Consider the following 15,192-nt stretch of genomic DNA (forward strand, 5'->3'; position numbering starts at 1 on the left):
TTAGTTGGCCGGATCCTTCCTCGATCTTGCCTTAGCTGGCCGGATCCTTCCTCGATCTTGCCTTAGTTGGCCGGATCCTTCCTCGATCTTGCCTTAGCTGGCTGGATCCTTCCTCGAACTTGCCTTAGCTGGCTGGATCCTTCCTTGATCTTGCCTTAGTTGGTCGGATCCTACCTCGATCTTACCTTAGCTGGCCGGATCCTACCTCGATCTTATCTTAGCTGGCCGGATCCTTCCTCGATCTTGCCTTAACTGGCTGGATCCTTCCTCGATCTTGCCTTAGTTGGTCGGATCGTTCCTCGATCTTGCCTTAGCTGGCCGGATCTTTCGTTACATAACATACACACAACACAAAAGAGGTGTAAATCCGACCGGGCAACCTCTACGTGATACACTTTTGTCTGAAACATTTGTTTCTGAAATGCATAGTTTTCGAAAAATTTAGGGATTTTCATACTTTTCCTCATGTATACGCTCGCGCACGCACACACATAGAGGTGGAGGGTGGTTTTGAGTCACAAAACACGCACACTGTATGGGGATAGAAGCATTTTACTTAAAGTATAAAATATTATATTTTAGAACGCTGTAACTCACTGAAAAATGGTCCAATTGCAAAAAAACAAAAAACCGTTGTATTCGTCTCATTGTCAACTATAATTTTTACTTAGAGAGAAAAATCAACTTCCATTTAAAAAAATAGCCGCCATGGTATAATCTCTAAAGTGGCACCATCTACAAATAAACTGATAATATCATCATCTTGCCCCCTTGAAACCATAACACTTTTGTCTGAAACATTTGTTTCTATAATGCAGTTTTCGAACAATTTAGGGGTTTCCATACTTTTTCCTCACCCTGTATACAGGGTGGTCCACTTAAATCGATCATCTTAGATATTTCACTTGTTTTTGATGATACGAAAAAATGTCTAAGGAAAAAGTTGCACCGTTCGAAGGGGCTATCATGATGACAGAACAACAATGTTTTCAAGGCTATTTTTTTCGGAGATTCAAAGGTCAAGATAATTTTTTTAAATGGAACTACATATTTTTGTTTGCGCAATTTTATAGCTAACATCGAGAGGAGTTCAGCGACCTATGACAACATGACCTTTAAATGATCTTGAACGCGGGAAACAGAAAAATCAAACTTTATGCTCTTCAACACAAAAATTTATTTAAGGAGGTGTTCAAAATGATGTCCTCCGACTTTAATACATTTTCTAATACGATGCACAAATAATACTCTTACCCTTTCTATCATTTCTGAATTTATACTAGCACATGCATTCAAAATGCACTCTCTCATGTTCTCTTGTGTAGTTGGTACATCATTGTAAACAGTGTTCTTTAACATTCCCCGCAAAAAAGTCTAAAGGATTCAAATCAGGAGAACGTGCTGGCCAACTGATATGTCCTCCTCTTCCTATCCAGCGTTCCGGAAACATTTCGTGTAAAACTGTGCGTGCAACACGTGCGTTATGAGCCGGACAACCACCATGCTGATACCACATTTGTAAACGAGTTTCTAACGGCACCTCTTCCAATAAGTTTGGTAATTGTTGGGACAAAAAATCAGCATATTTTTGACCATTTAATGTACCATCAATAAAAAAGGGCCAATGATTCGATTGTGTAAAACACCACACAATACATTAAGACTCCATGGACGTTGACGTTCTACTTGTCGAAGCCACCTTGGATTTTCAACGGCCCAATAGTGCATATTTCTTCTATTTACTTGTCCATGGTTAGTGAAAGTTGATTCATCGGTAAACAATATTCTGTTGAAGAAGAATTCATTGACTTCCAACTGTTGTAGCGCCCATTGACAAAATTCTATTCGATTAATAAAATCATTTCCATGAAGTTCTTGATGCAATGTAATGTGATATGGATGAAATGAGTGGCATTTAGGAATGCGTAAAACACTTGTCTTGGAAATACCAGTATTTCTTTGTATTTGTCGAGAACTGATATCTGGATTATTTGCCACTGCAGCCAAAACAGTAACTTCTGCTGGTTCATTAGTTTGCAAACGAGGTCGCATTTTCTTACGTGAACAAACTCTTCCAGTTTCACGAAATGTTTTAATAAGACGGTCAAAAGCAGCGCGAGACGGTAAACGCTTTTCAGGGTATCTTTGGCCGTACATTCTCTGCGCCTCTGTAGAGCTTCTTCCGCTTTCACCGTAAATAAGAAGCATTTCTATTCTTTCCTCTTTCGTATAATCAGTCATATTTAAACTCTGATATCGAGAAGCTCAGGAAATGAACTGAACTGCGAAAGCATTTCACGATCATAAATATTTACATACACATACACACACGCACACAATACATGTATGGAATTATTTCAATCTTACATTCCATTGAATTCCAGAACATGAGAGTGTTTACCGATGAATCAATGTTCACTAACTATTTACAAGTAAATAGAAGAAATATGAACTATTGGACCATCGAAAATCTAAGGTGGCTTCGATAAGTAGAACGTCCATGGAGCCTTAGAAAATGTATTGAAGTCGGAGGACATCATTTTGAACACCTCCTTAAATAAATTTTTGTGTTGAAGAGCATAAAGTTTGATTTTTCTGTTTCCCGCGTTCAAGATCATTTAAAGGTCATGTTGTCATAGGTCGCTGAACTCCTCTCGATGTTAGCTATAAAATTGCGCAAACAAAAATATGTAGTTCCATTTAAAAAAATTATCTTGACCTTTGAATCTCCGAAAAAAATAGCCTTGAAAAAATTGTTGTTCTGTCATCATGATAGCCCCTTCGAACGGTGCAACTTTTTCCTTAGACATTTTTTCGTATCATCAAAAACAAATGAAATATCTAAGATGATCGATTTAAGTGGACCACCCTGTATACGGGTGTCCCATAACTCTTCATTAATATTTCAGAGGGTGAATGAGGGTTGAATATTGAACAAAAAGTTACTTTTCCGATTTTGGCTCAGACCATTATTTACCGAGTTATTAACAGTTAAAGTTGTCTAATCAGACGGCGCGCGGTCGGAGTACGCAGAGGCGTAGCGTGCTGTAGGACCCCTCGCGCTTATCGTATCTTTCCTCGGTTAAAATTCTCTTTTACTTTTTCTTATCCTTTTATGACAAATAAATCAATAAATTCTTACAACAATTCTTATAACAAATAAATCAATAAATCGATAGACAAATAAATAAATGAATGAATAAAAAATAAATAAAAATAAATACAGAAATGTATCCAATTTTTAATATTAGTTTAATTATGTTATAATAATGTTATACTTATTTAATTATGTATTAATTTTTTCTGAATTATGTGTCATACATGATATGATATATGATATGATATGATATGATATGATATGATATGATATGATATGATATGATATGATATGATATGATATGATATGATATGCAACGGTTTATGTTTTGTAGCCCTAAAAAGGACCGATTATTATTATAGTGGCCTTGAAAAAGATTTGTTTAATTTATTTGTTCGAAGTGTCCCCCGTCCGCTGCTAAGCATGCATGTACTCTCCGGACAGTCTCATTTCTTACGCGTAGAAGCATCTCCGCATCCACCATTGCCACAGACCATTGCTTCTACGCGTAAGAAATGAGACTGTCCGAAGAGCACATGCATGCTTAGCAGCCAATGGGGGACAATTCGAACAAATCGATTAAACAAATCTTTTTCAAGGCCACCATAATAATAATCGGTCCTTTTTAGGGCTACAAAACATAAAACGTTGCATATCATATCATATCATATCATATCATGTAACACATAATTCAGAAAAAATTAATACATAATTAAATAAGTATAACATTATTATAACATTATTATAACATAATTAAACTAATATTAAAAATTGGATACATTTCTGTATTTATTTTTATTTATTTTTTATTCATTCATTTATTTATTTGTCTATCGATTTATTGATTTATTTGTCAAAAAAAGATAAGAAGAATTAAAAGAGAATTTTAACCAAGGAAAGATACGATAAGCGCGAGGGGTCCCACAGCACGCTACGCCTCTGCGTACTCCGACCGCGCGCCGTCTGATTAAACAATTTTAACTGTTAATAACTCGGTAAATAATGGTCTGAGCCAAAATCGGAAAAGGAACTTTTTGTTCAATATTCAACCCTCATTCACCCTCTGAAATATTAATGAAGAGTTATGGGACACCCTGTATACATCCAGGGTGTCCCATTTTAAAAGTTGCACTCAAATTTCTCAGAAACACTGCGTTAAATCGAAAAATGTTTCAGACAAAAGTTGTTTAGTTCGAAGGGGGACATAAGACGGCGTCATTGGTTTGACCTTGAGTGAACGTGTCAAGGACATGTGAAGGTCAACTTTGTTTTTTAAAAATTGAAACCCCAACTTTTTATTGCAGATTCTGATTCTCCATCGAAAACTAAGTAACTTTTGTTTGAAACATTTTTTTAAACGCCCTCCTTATCACGAAAACTCAAGTTCAACCTGCTGGTTTACGGTTACACAAAGCGGAAACTCAAAGTTGCAGCGCTGCGTATCCGCCGAGCTAAGCCTCGCTCAGCTGCAAACGCGTCGGAGAATTTACAGAAACGCACGGTAAATTAATAATTATCACGTGTGCGGCATCTGCTTCGCTGAAGAAGCGATGGCGACATGCGTGGCGCTAATTAAACGTCGATTAAAGGTGCCGCTCTAGCAACCGTCAACGCAACCGACTATTTACATTTTCTAAGACATGAATTGCCAATTCTTTTAGAGAATGTTGACCTGCAAACAAGACAACGTATGTGGCTTCAACACGATGGCGCGCCAGCCCATAGGGGCAGAAGAGTTCAACAATTTTTACATCGCCGATTTCCAAGAAAGTGGATAGGAATTCGAGGACATTTTAAGTGGTGCCCCAGATCTCCAGATCTGACTAGTCCAGATTTTTTTCTATGGGGCTACTTGAAAAACGTGGTGTACGCAGAACAACCGACTACTAGGGAAAACATGAGGCAACGGATAATTGATAACTGTAGAAATATCCCTAGAAACATACTTTTGTCAACTGTTCAAAACTTCGAACGACGAATACAAACTATGTATTGAAAATAATGGAGGCATTTTTGAACAGTTGATGAGATAAAACAGTAATTCATCAAGGCCTTGCTTTCGACAGTGATCTTGCCTTCACTGGCCGGATCCACGACGGTCTTGCCTTCACTGGCCGCATCAGTGATCGATGTTGCCTTAGTTAGCCGGATCAGTGATCGATGTTGCCTTAGTTGGCCGGATCAGTGATCGATGTTGCCTTAGTTGGCCGGATCAGTGATCGATGTTGCCTTAACTGGCCGGATCTGTGATCGATCTTGCCTTAGTTGGCTGGAAACGCACGCACGCACGCACCAACGCACATGCTGATGGTAAACAGTAAGATACTAAAAAAACCTTCAGTGTCTGTTATAAAGCGAGTATTATCATTGGTCCGCCAAAGGTTGAACCTGAGTTTTCGGGATAAGGAGGGCGTTTAAAAAAAAATGTTTCAAATAAAAGTTACTTTTCGATGGAGAATTAGAATCTGCAATAAAAAGTTGGGGTTTCAATTTAAAAAAACAAAGTTGACCTTTACATGTCCTTGACACGTTCACTCAAGGTCAACTTTAAAAATGGGACACCCTGTATATACAGGGTGTCCCATTTTAAAAGTTGCACTCTTTTTCAGAAACACTGCGTTAAATCAAAAATGTTTCAGACAAAAGTTGTTTGGTTCGAAGGGGGACATAAGACGGCGTCATTGGTTTGACCTTGAGTGAACGTGTCAAGAACATGTAAAGCCGCACTCGAGAAGTCGTTCTCCGATTAAAATTAAAATACGCGTAATTGAAATCCGCATCGTGGATAACCACGGGAAAATGTAGGTGCGCCATCTCGAGCTCGATGTTGTTCGACGTCCGAAATGGAGCATCAGACTGGAAATTTTTTCGTCGGACCAGTTTCGAGCGAGGACCAGCTCGGTGGATACGCAGCGCTGCAACTTTGAGTTTCCGCTTTGTGTATCCGTAAATACCAGCAAATCTTGTCAATAGTGTGATTGCTGCTCAAGTATAGCGCTTTTGTGCGAGGCTTTCGATTTGACAGGGCCGCTTCTCGCGCTGTGAATGAATTTTTGAGTAGTCTGTTGTTCAGATATTCATTCAAAAATATTAATTCTAAAAATTTTTTTCTCTTTTATTAATTTGCAAAATGCCAGATTACACACGAAATGAAATTGTTGACATTCTTCTAGTTCACGGAGAATGCCGTGGTAATTACCGTGCAGCAGCACAATTGTATCGTCAACGCTTTCCTAACAGATATCAGCATCCAGCTGATGTAGTGATTGCCAGAATCGAAAGGCGTGAGAGACAGCATCCTCCTATAAACCGACAATGTCGTCGTGCAATTGAACGAGATGATCCACGAGTTCTTGTTGTGTTGGTTATGCTAAATTTAAATCCCCATATTTCTGTGCGACAAATTGAAAGACAATCAGGTATTCCAAAATCCACGATTCAAAGAATTATAGCTCTCCACGGTTTCCATCCTTATCACATAACTTTAATTCAGTGCTTAAGGAGAAGCTGGAGTCGTCTGTATTACCGACAATATAGGGGAAATTTTGAGGCATTACAGCATCGAAAATTCTCTTTATTGCTTGTGCAGAATAAAAAATCCTTTTCCACAAATAAAGTATAGATAGAAAGAAAGTCCGGACGACAGGAATTTATACTCAAAATGGAAAAAAGTTAAAAAATTGCAATTTACTTATCAGCTTGTTGACACACCTCGTAAATTAATTTGTCTAATATGAAAGTTATGGACTTCGTACGCACAAAATCGCTGTTGAGCGGTGTTTGGACACAATGAAGGAATACGATGATGCTTTTAGAAGACAATTTAGACGTGTAAATAAAAAGAATTCTCGATGCTGTAATTTTGTGATAATTTTCCCTGTCCATCGTGTCCAAGGGCACAAGATTAGTTGCACGATGTTTCGAGAGATGGAGATGCTAATATGTCCGCGCCTAGAGTCCTAAATATTAGAGATGCGCGATCCCTCTTTCTAATTAGTCCGTCATCTGAGGCACAATGTTCGCATCGTTCGGAGCATCAAGTGGACCATACCCTTCCAAAGTCGTATCTTTTTTTTTTATCGAACTCTCTCTAATCATTCGCTCATTGTCAGACATATTGACTACGTTTACACGGCCAAATTTACGCCGAAGTTATAACATTGATGTTATAACAACATTAAATGCCGTGTGAACAGTACTTTACGCAGGAGTTATTATACCGGTGTAATAACTCCGGCGTAAAACATTGTTTATACGGCATTTAACATTACTTGTTATAACATCAATGTTATAACTTCGGCGTAAATCTGGCCGTGTAAACGTAGTCAAAAGGGATAAGAAGGGTAAGAGAGAAAGAAGAGAGCGGAGGAAAAGGATAGAGAAGATAGAAGTAGTAGAAGCGAAAAAGGACTGGAAATATTGAAGAAAATAGAAAAGGAGAAAGTAGGAGGAAAATAAATTACAATATATAATTACAAAAAAATATAAATATATTTTTACATATAAATATTAATATTTGTTATATTAATATATTTTTACTTGTAATATTTTTTATCGGGATGGCGGTGGCGGCGGCGCCGCGTATCCGTGTGAGCAGCACGAATACGTCGGCTGTGGGTGCCAGTGCACATATTGCGGTGGCGGAGGGGGGGGGGACCGCGTATACCGGCTGCGATAGTGGTGGTGGTGCGGCCGCCGTTTCCTTTTTCTGGCGTGCCACCCTATCCCTCTTCCTGTTGAGGGCACGCTGCACCGTAGCTTTTCTGCGCTGAAAAAAATAAAATTACATCATTACGACCCGTTTCTACCAACACAGATAGATAATCCCTAGTAACATTCGGTTAAATTAATCAAAATATTGGTTTCTACCAATCATTTATCGCGTGTGTTACGCTTTTTCTTAGAAGCGTCTTACGTAATTTATTTGTGATGATAATATATAAGATACGATTCCGACAAATTTGTTATGTAGAAACGCACCTGAGAAACAGCGTCACACACGCGATCGGTCGTTTATGCTTAGGGTAGCAGCGAGGGGATAGTAGACATCACCTCAAAAAGCGGACCGAAAAGTACCTCTAATTCCGAGCACTGTGATCTTACATACAGTGGATTTGCTAGCATGCGGTAGCATTCTGTCTCACTCTCGCTCTCGGGCGAGTTGAGTCCAGCGAGAGTGAAACAGAATGCTACCGCATGCTAGCAAATCCACGGAATCTATGTATTCGTGAATGTATGACTTACCGTCTTCTCTGTGCCGTCGAACTTCACCGTCCCAAGCTGCTTCTTCGGTGGCGTCATTTCCGTCCCCACATATTTTTGGGGGGACGTCTGCACTGACGCTGTCGCCGTCATCGTTGCCGTCGTTATCGTCGCCGTCGTCACCGTCTCGATCCCGGTCGTCGCAATCTCCGTCGTCGCCGTCTCCGTCCCGATTGTCACTGTCTCCGTCGTCGCCTTCTCCGCCGCGGTCGTCTTCTCCGCCGTGGTCACCTTCGCCGCGGTCGTCGTTTTCTCCGCCGCGGTCTTCGACGCGCGGATATTTCCTAAACTCTTTGCTGTAATAGAAACTTAAAATAATTAATTTCTGCCAATATCATAGGACAATATGAAAAGATAACAGTCAATAGAAAAGAGAAAGAGAAGAGAAAAAGAAAGAAAGGAGAAAGTAAAGTGAATATAACTGTAGTGGTACTTACATCTCACCATGTTGGCAGCGCAACTCGAACTGAGGATCGGCATCGGTGTTATCAGAAACACGAACAGTCGCGCCTCGCGCGAGGGGAGGGGATAGGCTCGGCTATCGAGTCGTTTCTTCACGAGCCATTTCTTTCACTCATGCTATTTCATACTAATGCGCACCGTTTGTAACAACTGCGGCTTCGTCTAAACAAAACATGATTTCGACGGTTCCGCGTGGTCTATCAGATGTGTAATATAATCTTTGTTGATGTATCGTATTTCTTACAAGATCGCAGGGACACCGCCAGACGGTTGCGGCTATTTCGCATAATATAATATGATAATAATATCCTATTATAATTTTTCTTATATTATGTGTTGCGATGATATTAATTAACTGAATGTAATTACAATTATATTATATTTAAACATGTAATTATATTACATGAAATTATGTTTCATGTAACGTAATTGTGATCACATGAATGTTATTTTATTGGAAATGGATTAATTTTTATGAAATAAATTATAATATAAAATATTATGCATTACAATTTATGCAATGCTGTATTGCATGTTTTTCAAACCGACCGCAGTATGATTTGGATTACCGCTGGGTAATTGTAATTAATTTAAAAGTATATGCAACATATAACAATTGTAATTATGCTGAAGCCACTCTAAACACCTATCAAATATTTCCTCGAAAAATTAGTTTCGTTTCCTGTCCATCATATGTATCGATTTGCATGTGCGAGTTGTTAATCAGCAGCCGTAGGCGAGAGCATAAGACCACAGGCTGCTATATCAGAACTCTGCATGTTGCGGGTTCGAATCTTGTTTTTTCCATTTTTTACGTGGATGTGAGTGTACATATTAGTAACATATTTTTATATATTTATTCGTTGTATTTATTTAAATGCATAAATTTGCAATTTATTTATACATACATATTTTTCAGAACACTTTTTAAATAATGTTTAAATTGTGTCATTATTGTTATTTTTACATGTCATAGTATTTCTACATTGCATTTTATTTCTAAGAACGGCTATGGTAAATACTATGTAAGAAAATAGAAAATGAAAATAAAATGTAAGAATAACAATTAGGTTAAAAATTATTCAAAACTTTCTTTAAATCGCCAGTACATATAATAATAACTGCAATTTATTTGTTGAGCTAACTGGCAATACAATTACAAATCAGTCGTCGTCACAACGTTTCAACCATTATTTTTTGGTCCTTATCAAGTGTGATTGAAAATTGCGTCAAAAGTCGCTTTCTGAAAGTAATACATGAATATCTTTAAAAGTTACGAAACAGATGTAAAAATAAGGAAGGAATAAGAAATTGCATTACTGACAGAAAGCAACCAATATATGTATAAATGAAGATTACATAAAAGAATTAAAAAGAAGCAAACAGTAAGAGTGACCCTCGAGCAAAGTTCATTCTATGTGTTGTTCAAAATACTGCTGACAGGTCTAAGCAAACAGATGTTGTGTGTTTTCAAAATAGCGTCATATACAGGGTGTCCCTGACTTACCGAATCACCGATTCAGAGTAGATTCCTGACGTCATTCCGAGACGATAGTTCCTCTTGCAAAATGTCGAGGGTGGCGTAGTTTCAGCGCTACGAAGGGTTGTAGTTATCCTATCCTTGTGCAGAATTTTCCCGCGTTCAATGACGATAGGTCGAAGGGGCCCCGCGCATCGCGCACACTTCAATTTGATATTAATTTTTCGCGGCTGTTCACTGCGTGTTTCTATTCACTGCACAATGTCCTGCAAGCACTGTATCCTGTTCCTGTAAGCACTGTTCACTCTTCAGGGTCAAATCCGAAGACCTTGCTGGCGAAATCAGTCGCTCCGCGTTCGATCCATTTATCCGCGTATGTCTCGTTAAACGCACTTCCACATACGTGTACACCGAGATTTTCACGCGTTACCGTTCGACTTTCTGCGACATCGGCAGTACGATCGACGAGAAAAGGCGGACCGATCGCTTATCATGTTGCACGAAATCGCGATACACGAGGAACTGTCAAAACATACGTGAAGTGCAGCGCGCCTTCGCGATGACAGAAAATCAATACGCTTGGAATCTGTCACCACGCAGTATACGATGCTTCGCGAGATCCCGATTTATCTGTGACGAGCATAATTATTTAATAAAATTGTAAATTGTATCGTCTTTATGAATCACATCTTATCGATATTAGTGCAGCGCGCTTCGCATCGCTCGTATTGATTTTCTGTCATCGCGGAGGCGCGCTGCACTTCACGTATGTTTTGACAGTTCCTCGTGTATCGCGATTTCGTGCAACATGATAAGCGATCGGTCCGCCTTTTCTCGTCGATCGTACTGCCGATGTCGCAGAAAGTCGAACGGTAACGCGTGAAAATCTCGGTGTACACGTATGTGGAAGTGCGTTTAACGAGACATACGCGGATAAATGGATCGAACGCGGAGCGACTGATTTCGCCAGCAAGGTCTTCGGATTTGACCCTGAAGAGTGAACAGTGCTTACAGGAACAGGATATAGTGCTTGCAGGACATTGTGCAGTGAATAGAAACACGCAGTGAACAGCCGCGAAAAATTAATATCAAATTGAAGTGTGCGCGATGCGCGGGGCCCCTTCGACCTACCGTCATTGAACGTGGGAAAATTCTGCACAAGGATAGGATAACTACAACCCTTCGTAGCGCCGAAACTACGCCACCCTCGACATTTTGCAAGAGGAACTATCGTCTCGGAATGACGTCAGGAATCTACCCTGAACCGGTGATTCGGTAAGTCTGGGACACCCTGTATACAAGGCAAGTTATCTGTATCTTCTTGTAAATTAATAGCGTTATCATATCGTTTCATATAGAACATTTCACTCCGTCGTTAGTAAGCATACATTTTGCAACCATAAGTGTTACTGGTCTAATGTGAAAATTATTCATCAAGAAAATCATATTAAAAAGAGAGAAATAGATGAAATGTTCTATATAAAACGACATGATAACGCTATTACAGATAACTTGCCTTGTACATATGAGGCTATTTTTAAATATACATAACATCTGTTTGCTTTGACATGTCAGCAGCATTTTGCACAACACATAGTATTGTCAGCTTTGCTCGAGCATGGTTGTCACTCTTACTGTTTGCTTCTTTTTAATTGTTTTATGTAATTTATATTTATGTTGGTTGCTTTCTGTCAGTAAGTAATGCAATTTTTAATTTCTTCTTTCTTTTTAAAACTTTTTCCGTAACTTTTAAAGATATTGATATATTACTTTCAGAAAGCGACTTTTGACGCAATTTAAAATAACACTTCATATAAGGACCAAGAAATGGTCGAAACGTTGTGACGACGATTGATTTGTATTTGTATTGCCAGTTAGCTGAACAAATAAATTGGAGTTATTATTACATGTACTGGCGATTTAAAGAAAGTATTGAATAATTTTTAAATTCATTGTTATTCTTACAGTTCGTAGTATTTACCATTGCCGTTCATAAAATGCAATCAAGAGACACGGTAGTGTCTCGCGCCAAGTATACGCGCAGCGAGATCGCACCGTGACACTATTACGCGAAGCGACGCTTTCGCAGACACTCAGATTATTAGATCTCAATAACCGCTGAACGGATCAAGTTCAGAGTAGGCTCAATGGATAGCTTGGGGTCGAATTATATAATAAAAGTGTTTTTATTTTTCTTGTACGTGCCCTACGAGCGGAGATATGGCGATGCAAAGTCTGAAATTGGAAAATTTTATTTAAGAAACGTCGTCATCGTCGTCAAATGTACAGTCCGTTCTTTTTCGTCGAGATGGCAGCAGCTCTGTTTATACCATAGACATAGTAAGAATAGACCGAGCGTGTTCTCTACTTGGCAGTGAATCTCAGGTAGAAAAAGAGAGAAAGCAGGCGAAGGATTGCTCTCTCTCTCTCTAAGGAAAGAAGAGTAGGGGTAAGAGCGGAGAGTAGGGAAATGAGCAGTGAACACCCGATCGTTGATCGTTTGTCGTTTTTATAACCTCTTCAGTAAACGTGCTGTTGTAAGAAATATTTAATTATATAATAAGAATTAGTATTTAAAAAATGATTTCAAGCTGTTGCATTTGCACTGCGGTGGCAAACCCCCTTTTTCCACAACGTTCATTTCATAAGTAAGTAATTGGATAATTTTATTTGATATTAATTGAATTACTGAATATGGTGATTGGTTATGTATAATATTTATATAATATTTTGGCTGCGTTTCGTTATTCACTGCCAGTACTGAAAATCTATAGTATACGCGACGTGAACTATAGATTTTTAGTACTGGCAGTGAATAACGAAACGTAGCCATAAATATTAATAAGTGAAAAAAATGTAGGCAATACTTATAGCATACCAGTAAATGAGGAAAGACGGCAAAAATGGTTAGAAGTAATTGGCCGTGATGTTTTGCCTAAAGAGGCCAGGGTGTGTAGTGATCACTTTACAAACAATGACTATCATGAAAGGAATGAATATACTAAAAATAAAATATTGAAGAAAACTGCAGTTCCATTTATTGTCAACAGAAAGAACAAAGAAAGGTTTAGACTTTTTTGTTATAAATATGAATGTACACACATTGTGCGTTTATAATTTATATAATCATTAATGTTTGTGATAAAACATTTATGCATTTGAATACGTTGTCCTATAGTGAAAATGCGAAGGATCCAAATACTACTCGAAATATTCATATAGAAATGGATACAAATATTGCAGAAAAGAATAACGAGGAAATAGAAAAGAGTAATAACGTAGAAATCAAAAGCTCAAATAGGAAAAGGTGAGATATACATATAAGGATAAGAAAATTAAAACATTCTTTTATTTTATACTTTTTTAAAATATATTTTAAATTATAAAATCTTTATTTACAGGAAATTTCCGCAAGATATTTCTAGAGCTTATAAAATTCAAAACATTTTTTTGAATGCCTCTAAACACATTGTACAATGCTTCCAAGAAAAAGATTTTATTTCTCCTAAAAAATGGAAACAATTTTTAAAATGTATTATTTACAATCGACATGAGATAAAGATTAGATCGCAAAAGAAGAAACGCCTACAAAATAGAATTTTAACTTGTAAAGACTTGCTGCAAAAGCTGAAAAGTAAGAAATTAATGACAGAAAACGATATTGAAGTAAGTTGCATTCATAATTATAAAGATTAAGATTTTTAAAAAATTAGAACTTAATTGTTGCATTTCGCAATAGCATTTATCAACAGCAGTTAACTCGCTAATGTAGTACGCACTAAAGTTATATCTCACTAACGGATATCTTTATAGTTGAATAAGGTGTTCATTATCTTGAGTCCATTATTATACCTATAATAATATTATAGGTATAATAATAATATTCTCCAAGAGTGTGTAAAGCCTACTTAGCTATTTTCAGTCTCAGAAGGATTTTAAATATTTTCACAAATATTTAAAATGACAAAAATGTTAATATTCGTAATAAGGTCCATATGAAAATGAAGGAGATAGAAAAAAGGACAAAAATAGAACGTACCGAATCATTGTAAGAGTACAGTCAACAGAAATATAGTACTTGTACATCATGTTTTACACATATTGTATGTGTGCACCCACTATTTTTATGTCTCTTTTACTTGATTTCTTGGGCTTTTACATATTTCTTTGTTTTGATATATTTTATATAACTTTATTTAGGATATGATGCCACCTGCAATACAAGAATTGCTACATAAGGTGCTAAGTAAGAAGCGAAAGAAATTTCCTGAAAGTTTGAAAAGTTTTGCATGTACGCTCCATTTTCATTCGCCTGCAGCGTACATGTATGTAAGAAAAATGTTTGTAAAATGTCTACCTCATCCCACTACACTTCGTACGTGGATGCGAACAGTTCATTGCAATTCGGATATATCTGATCTTGCATTACAAAATGTAGTTAAGAAAGTAAAAAATGCTCGAGAAAAAAATAAGAATTTAATATTTAATATAACATTTGATGAAATGCATATTAAGAAAAAAGTTGATTGGGATGGTAAAAAAATACATGGTTTTATTGACACGGATGTTAAAGTTGACAATAACAGTCTATCACTTGCTAGTCAAGTTCTTCTTTTTATGCTGATTTGCATTTATGCATTTATGATAACTTTAAAATCCCGATTGCATTTTATTTGATCGACTCATTAAATGGTACAGAGAAAGCAAATTTGTTAAACAATATTTTGTGTAAACTATATGAAAAACAAATTAATGTTGTTAGTGTTACATTTGACGGAGCTACTTCAAATATTGCAATGTGTCAGATATTAGGTGCACAATTAAAAGAAAGTAATATTAAAGAATTGTGCCGTATTTTAGTCATCCTATTGATAAATCTAAACGCATTTAT

General features: G+C 37.3%; 2 protein-coding genes across 3 annotated transcripts; one reads left to right on the top strand and one right to left on the bottom strand.

Annotated features, from left to right (window-relative positions):
- Nucleotides 1-7,615: 7,615 nt before the first annotated feature.
- Nucleotides 7,616-8,821, bottom strand: LOC105284634. Of its 2 annotated transcripts, none has more exons than XM_026970942.1 (3): nt 8,797-8,821; nt 8,342-8,655; nt 7,616-7,865 (listed from the first exon to the last, which is right to left on the bottom strand). In XM_026970942.1, the coding sequence occupies exons 1-3, from the start codon at nt 8,804-8,806 to the stop codon at nt 7,617-7,619; spliced, it is 573 nt and encodes a 190-aa protein (XP_026826743.1). In that variant the 5' UTR covers nt 8,807-8,821; the 3' UTR covers nt 7,616. The 2 variants fall into 2 exon arrangements, with proteins under 2 accessions (XP_026826743.1, XP_026826744.1); XM_026970943.1 differs by having other exon boundaries at nt 7,727-7,860.
- Nucleotides 8,822-11,541: 2,720 nt separating this feature from the next.
- Nucleotides 11,542-14,719, top strand: LOC113562735. The gene is given in 4 exon segments (XM_026973076.1): nt 11,542-11,576; nt 13,646-13,967; nt 14,502-14,562; nt 14,565-14,719. Coding segments are annotated over 4 exon segments (573 nt in total).
- Nucleotides 14,720-15,192: the final 473 nt, after the last annotated feature.

The sequence above is a fragment of the Ooceraea biroi genome, chromosome 1 (genome assembly GCF_003672135.1).
Source record: "Ooceraea biroi isolate clonal line C1 chromosome 1, Obir_v5.4, whole genome shotgun sequence".
NCBI classification, from domain to species: Eukaryota; Metazoa; Arthropoda; class Insecta; order Hymenoptera; family Formicidae; genus Ooceraea; species Ooceraea biroi.

Bases quoted from the DNA above. Each gene is read 5' to 3' on its own strand.
- LOC105284634 (XM_026970942.1), bottom strand. The intron at 7,866-8,341 runs GTAAGTCATACA...TATTTTTTTCAG, and splicing joins TCGACGGCACAGAGAAGACG to CGCAGAAAAGCTACGGTGCA.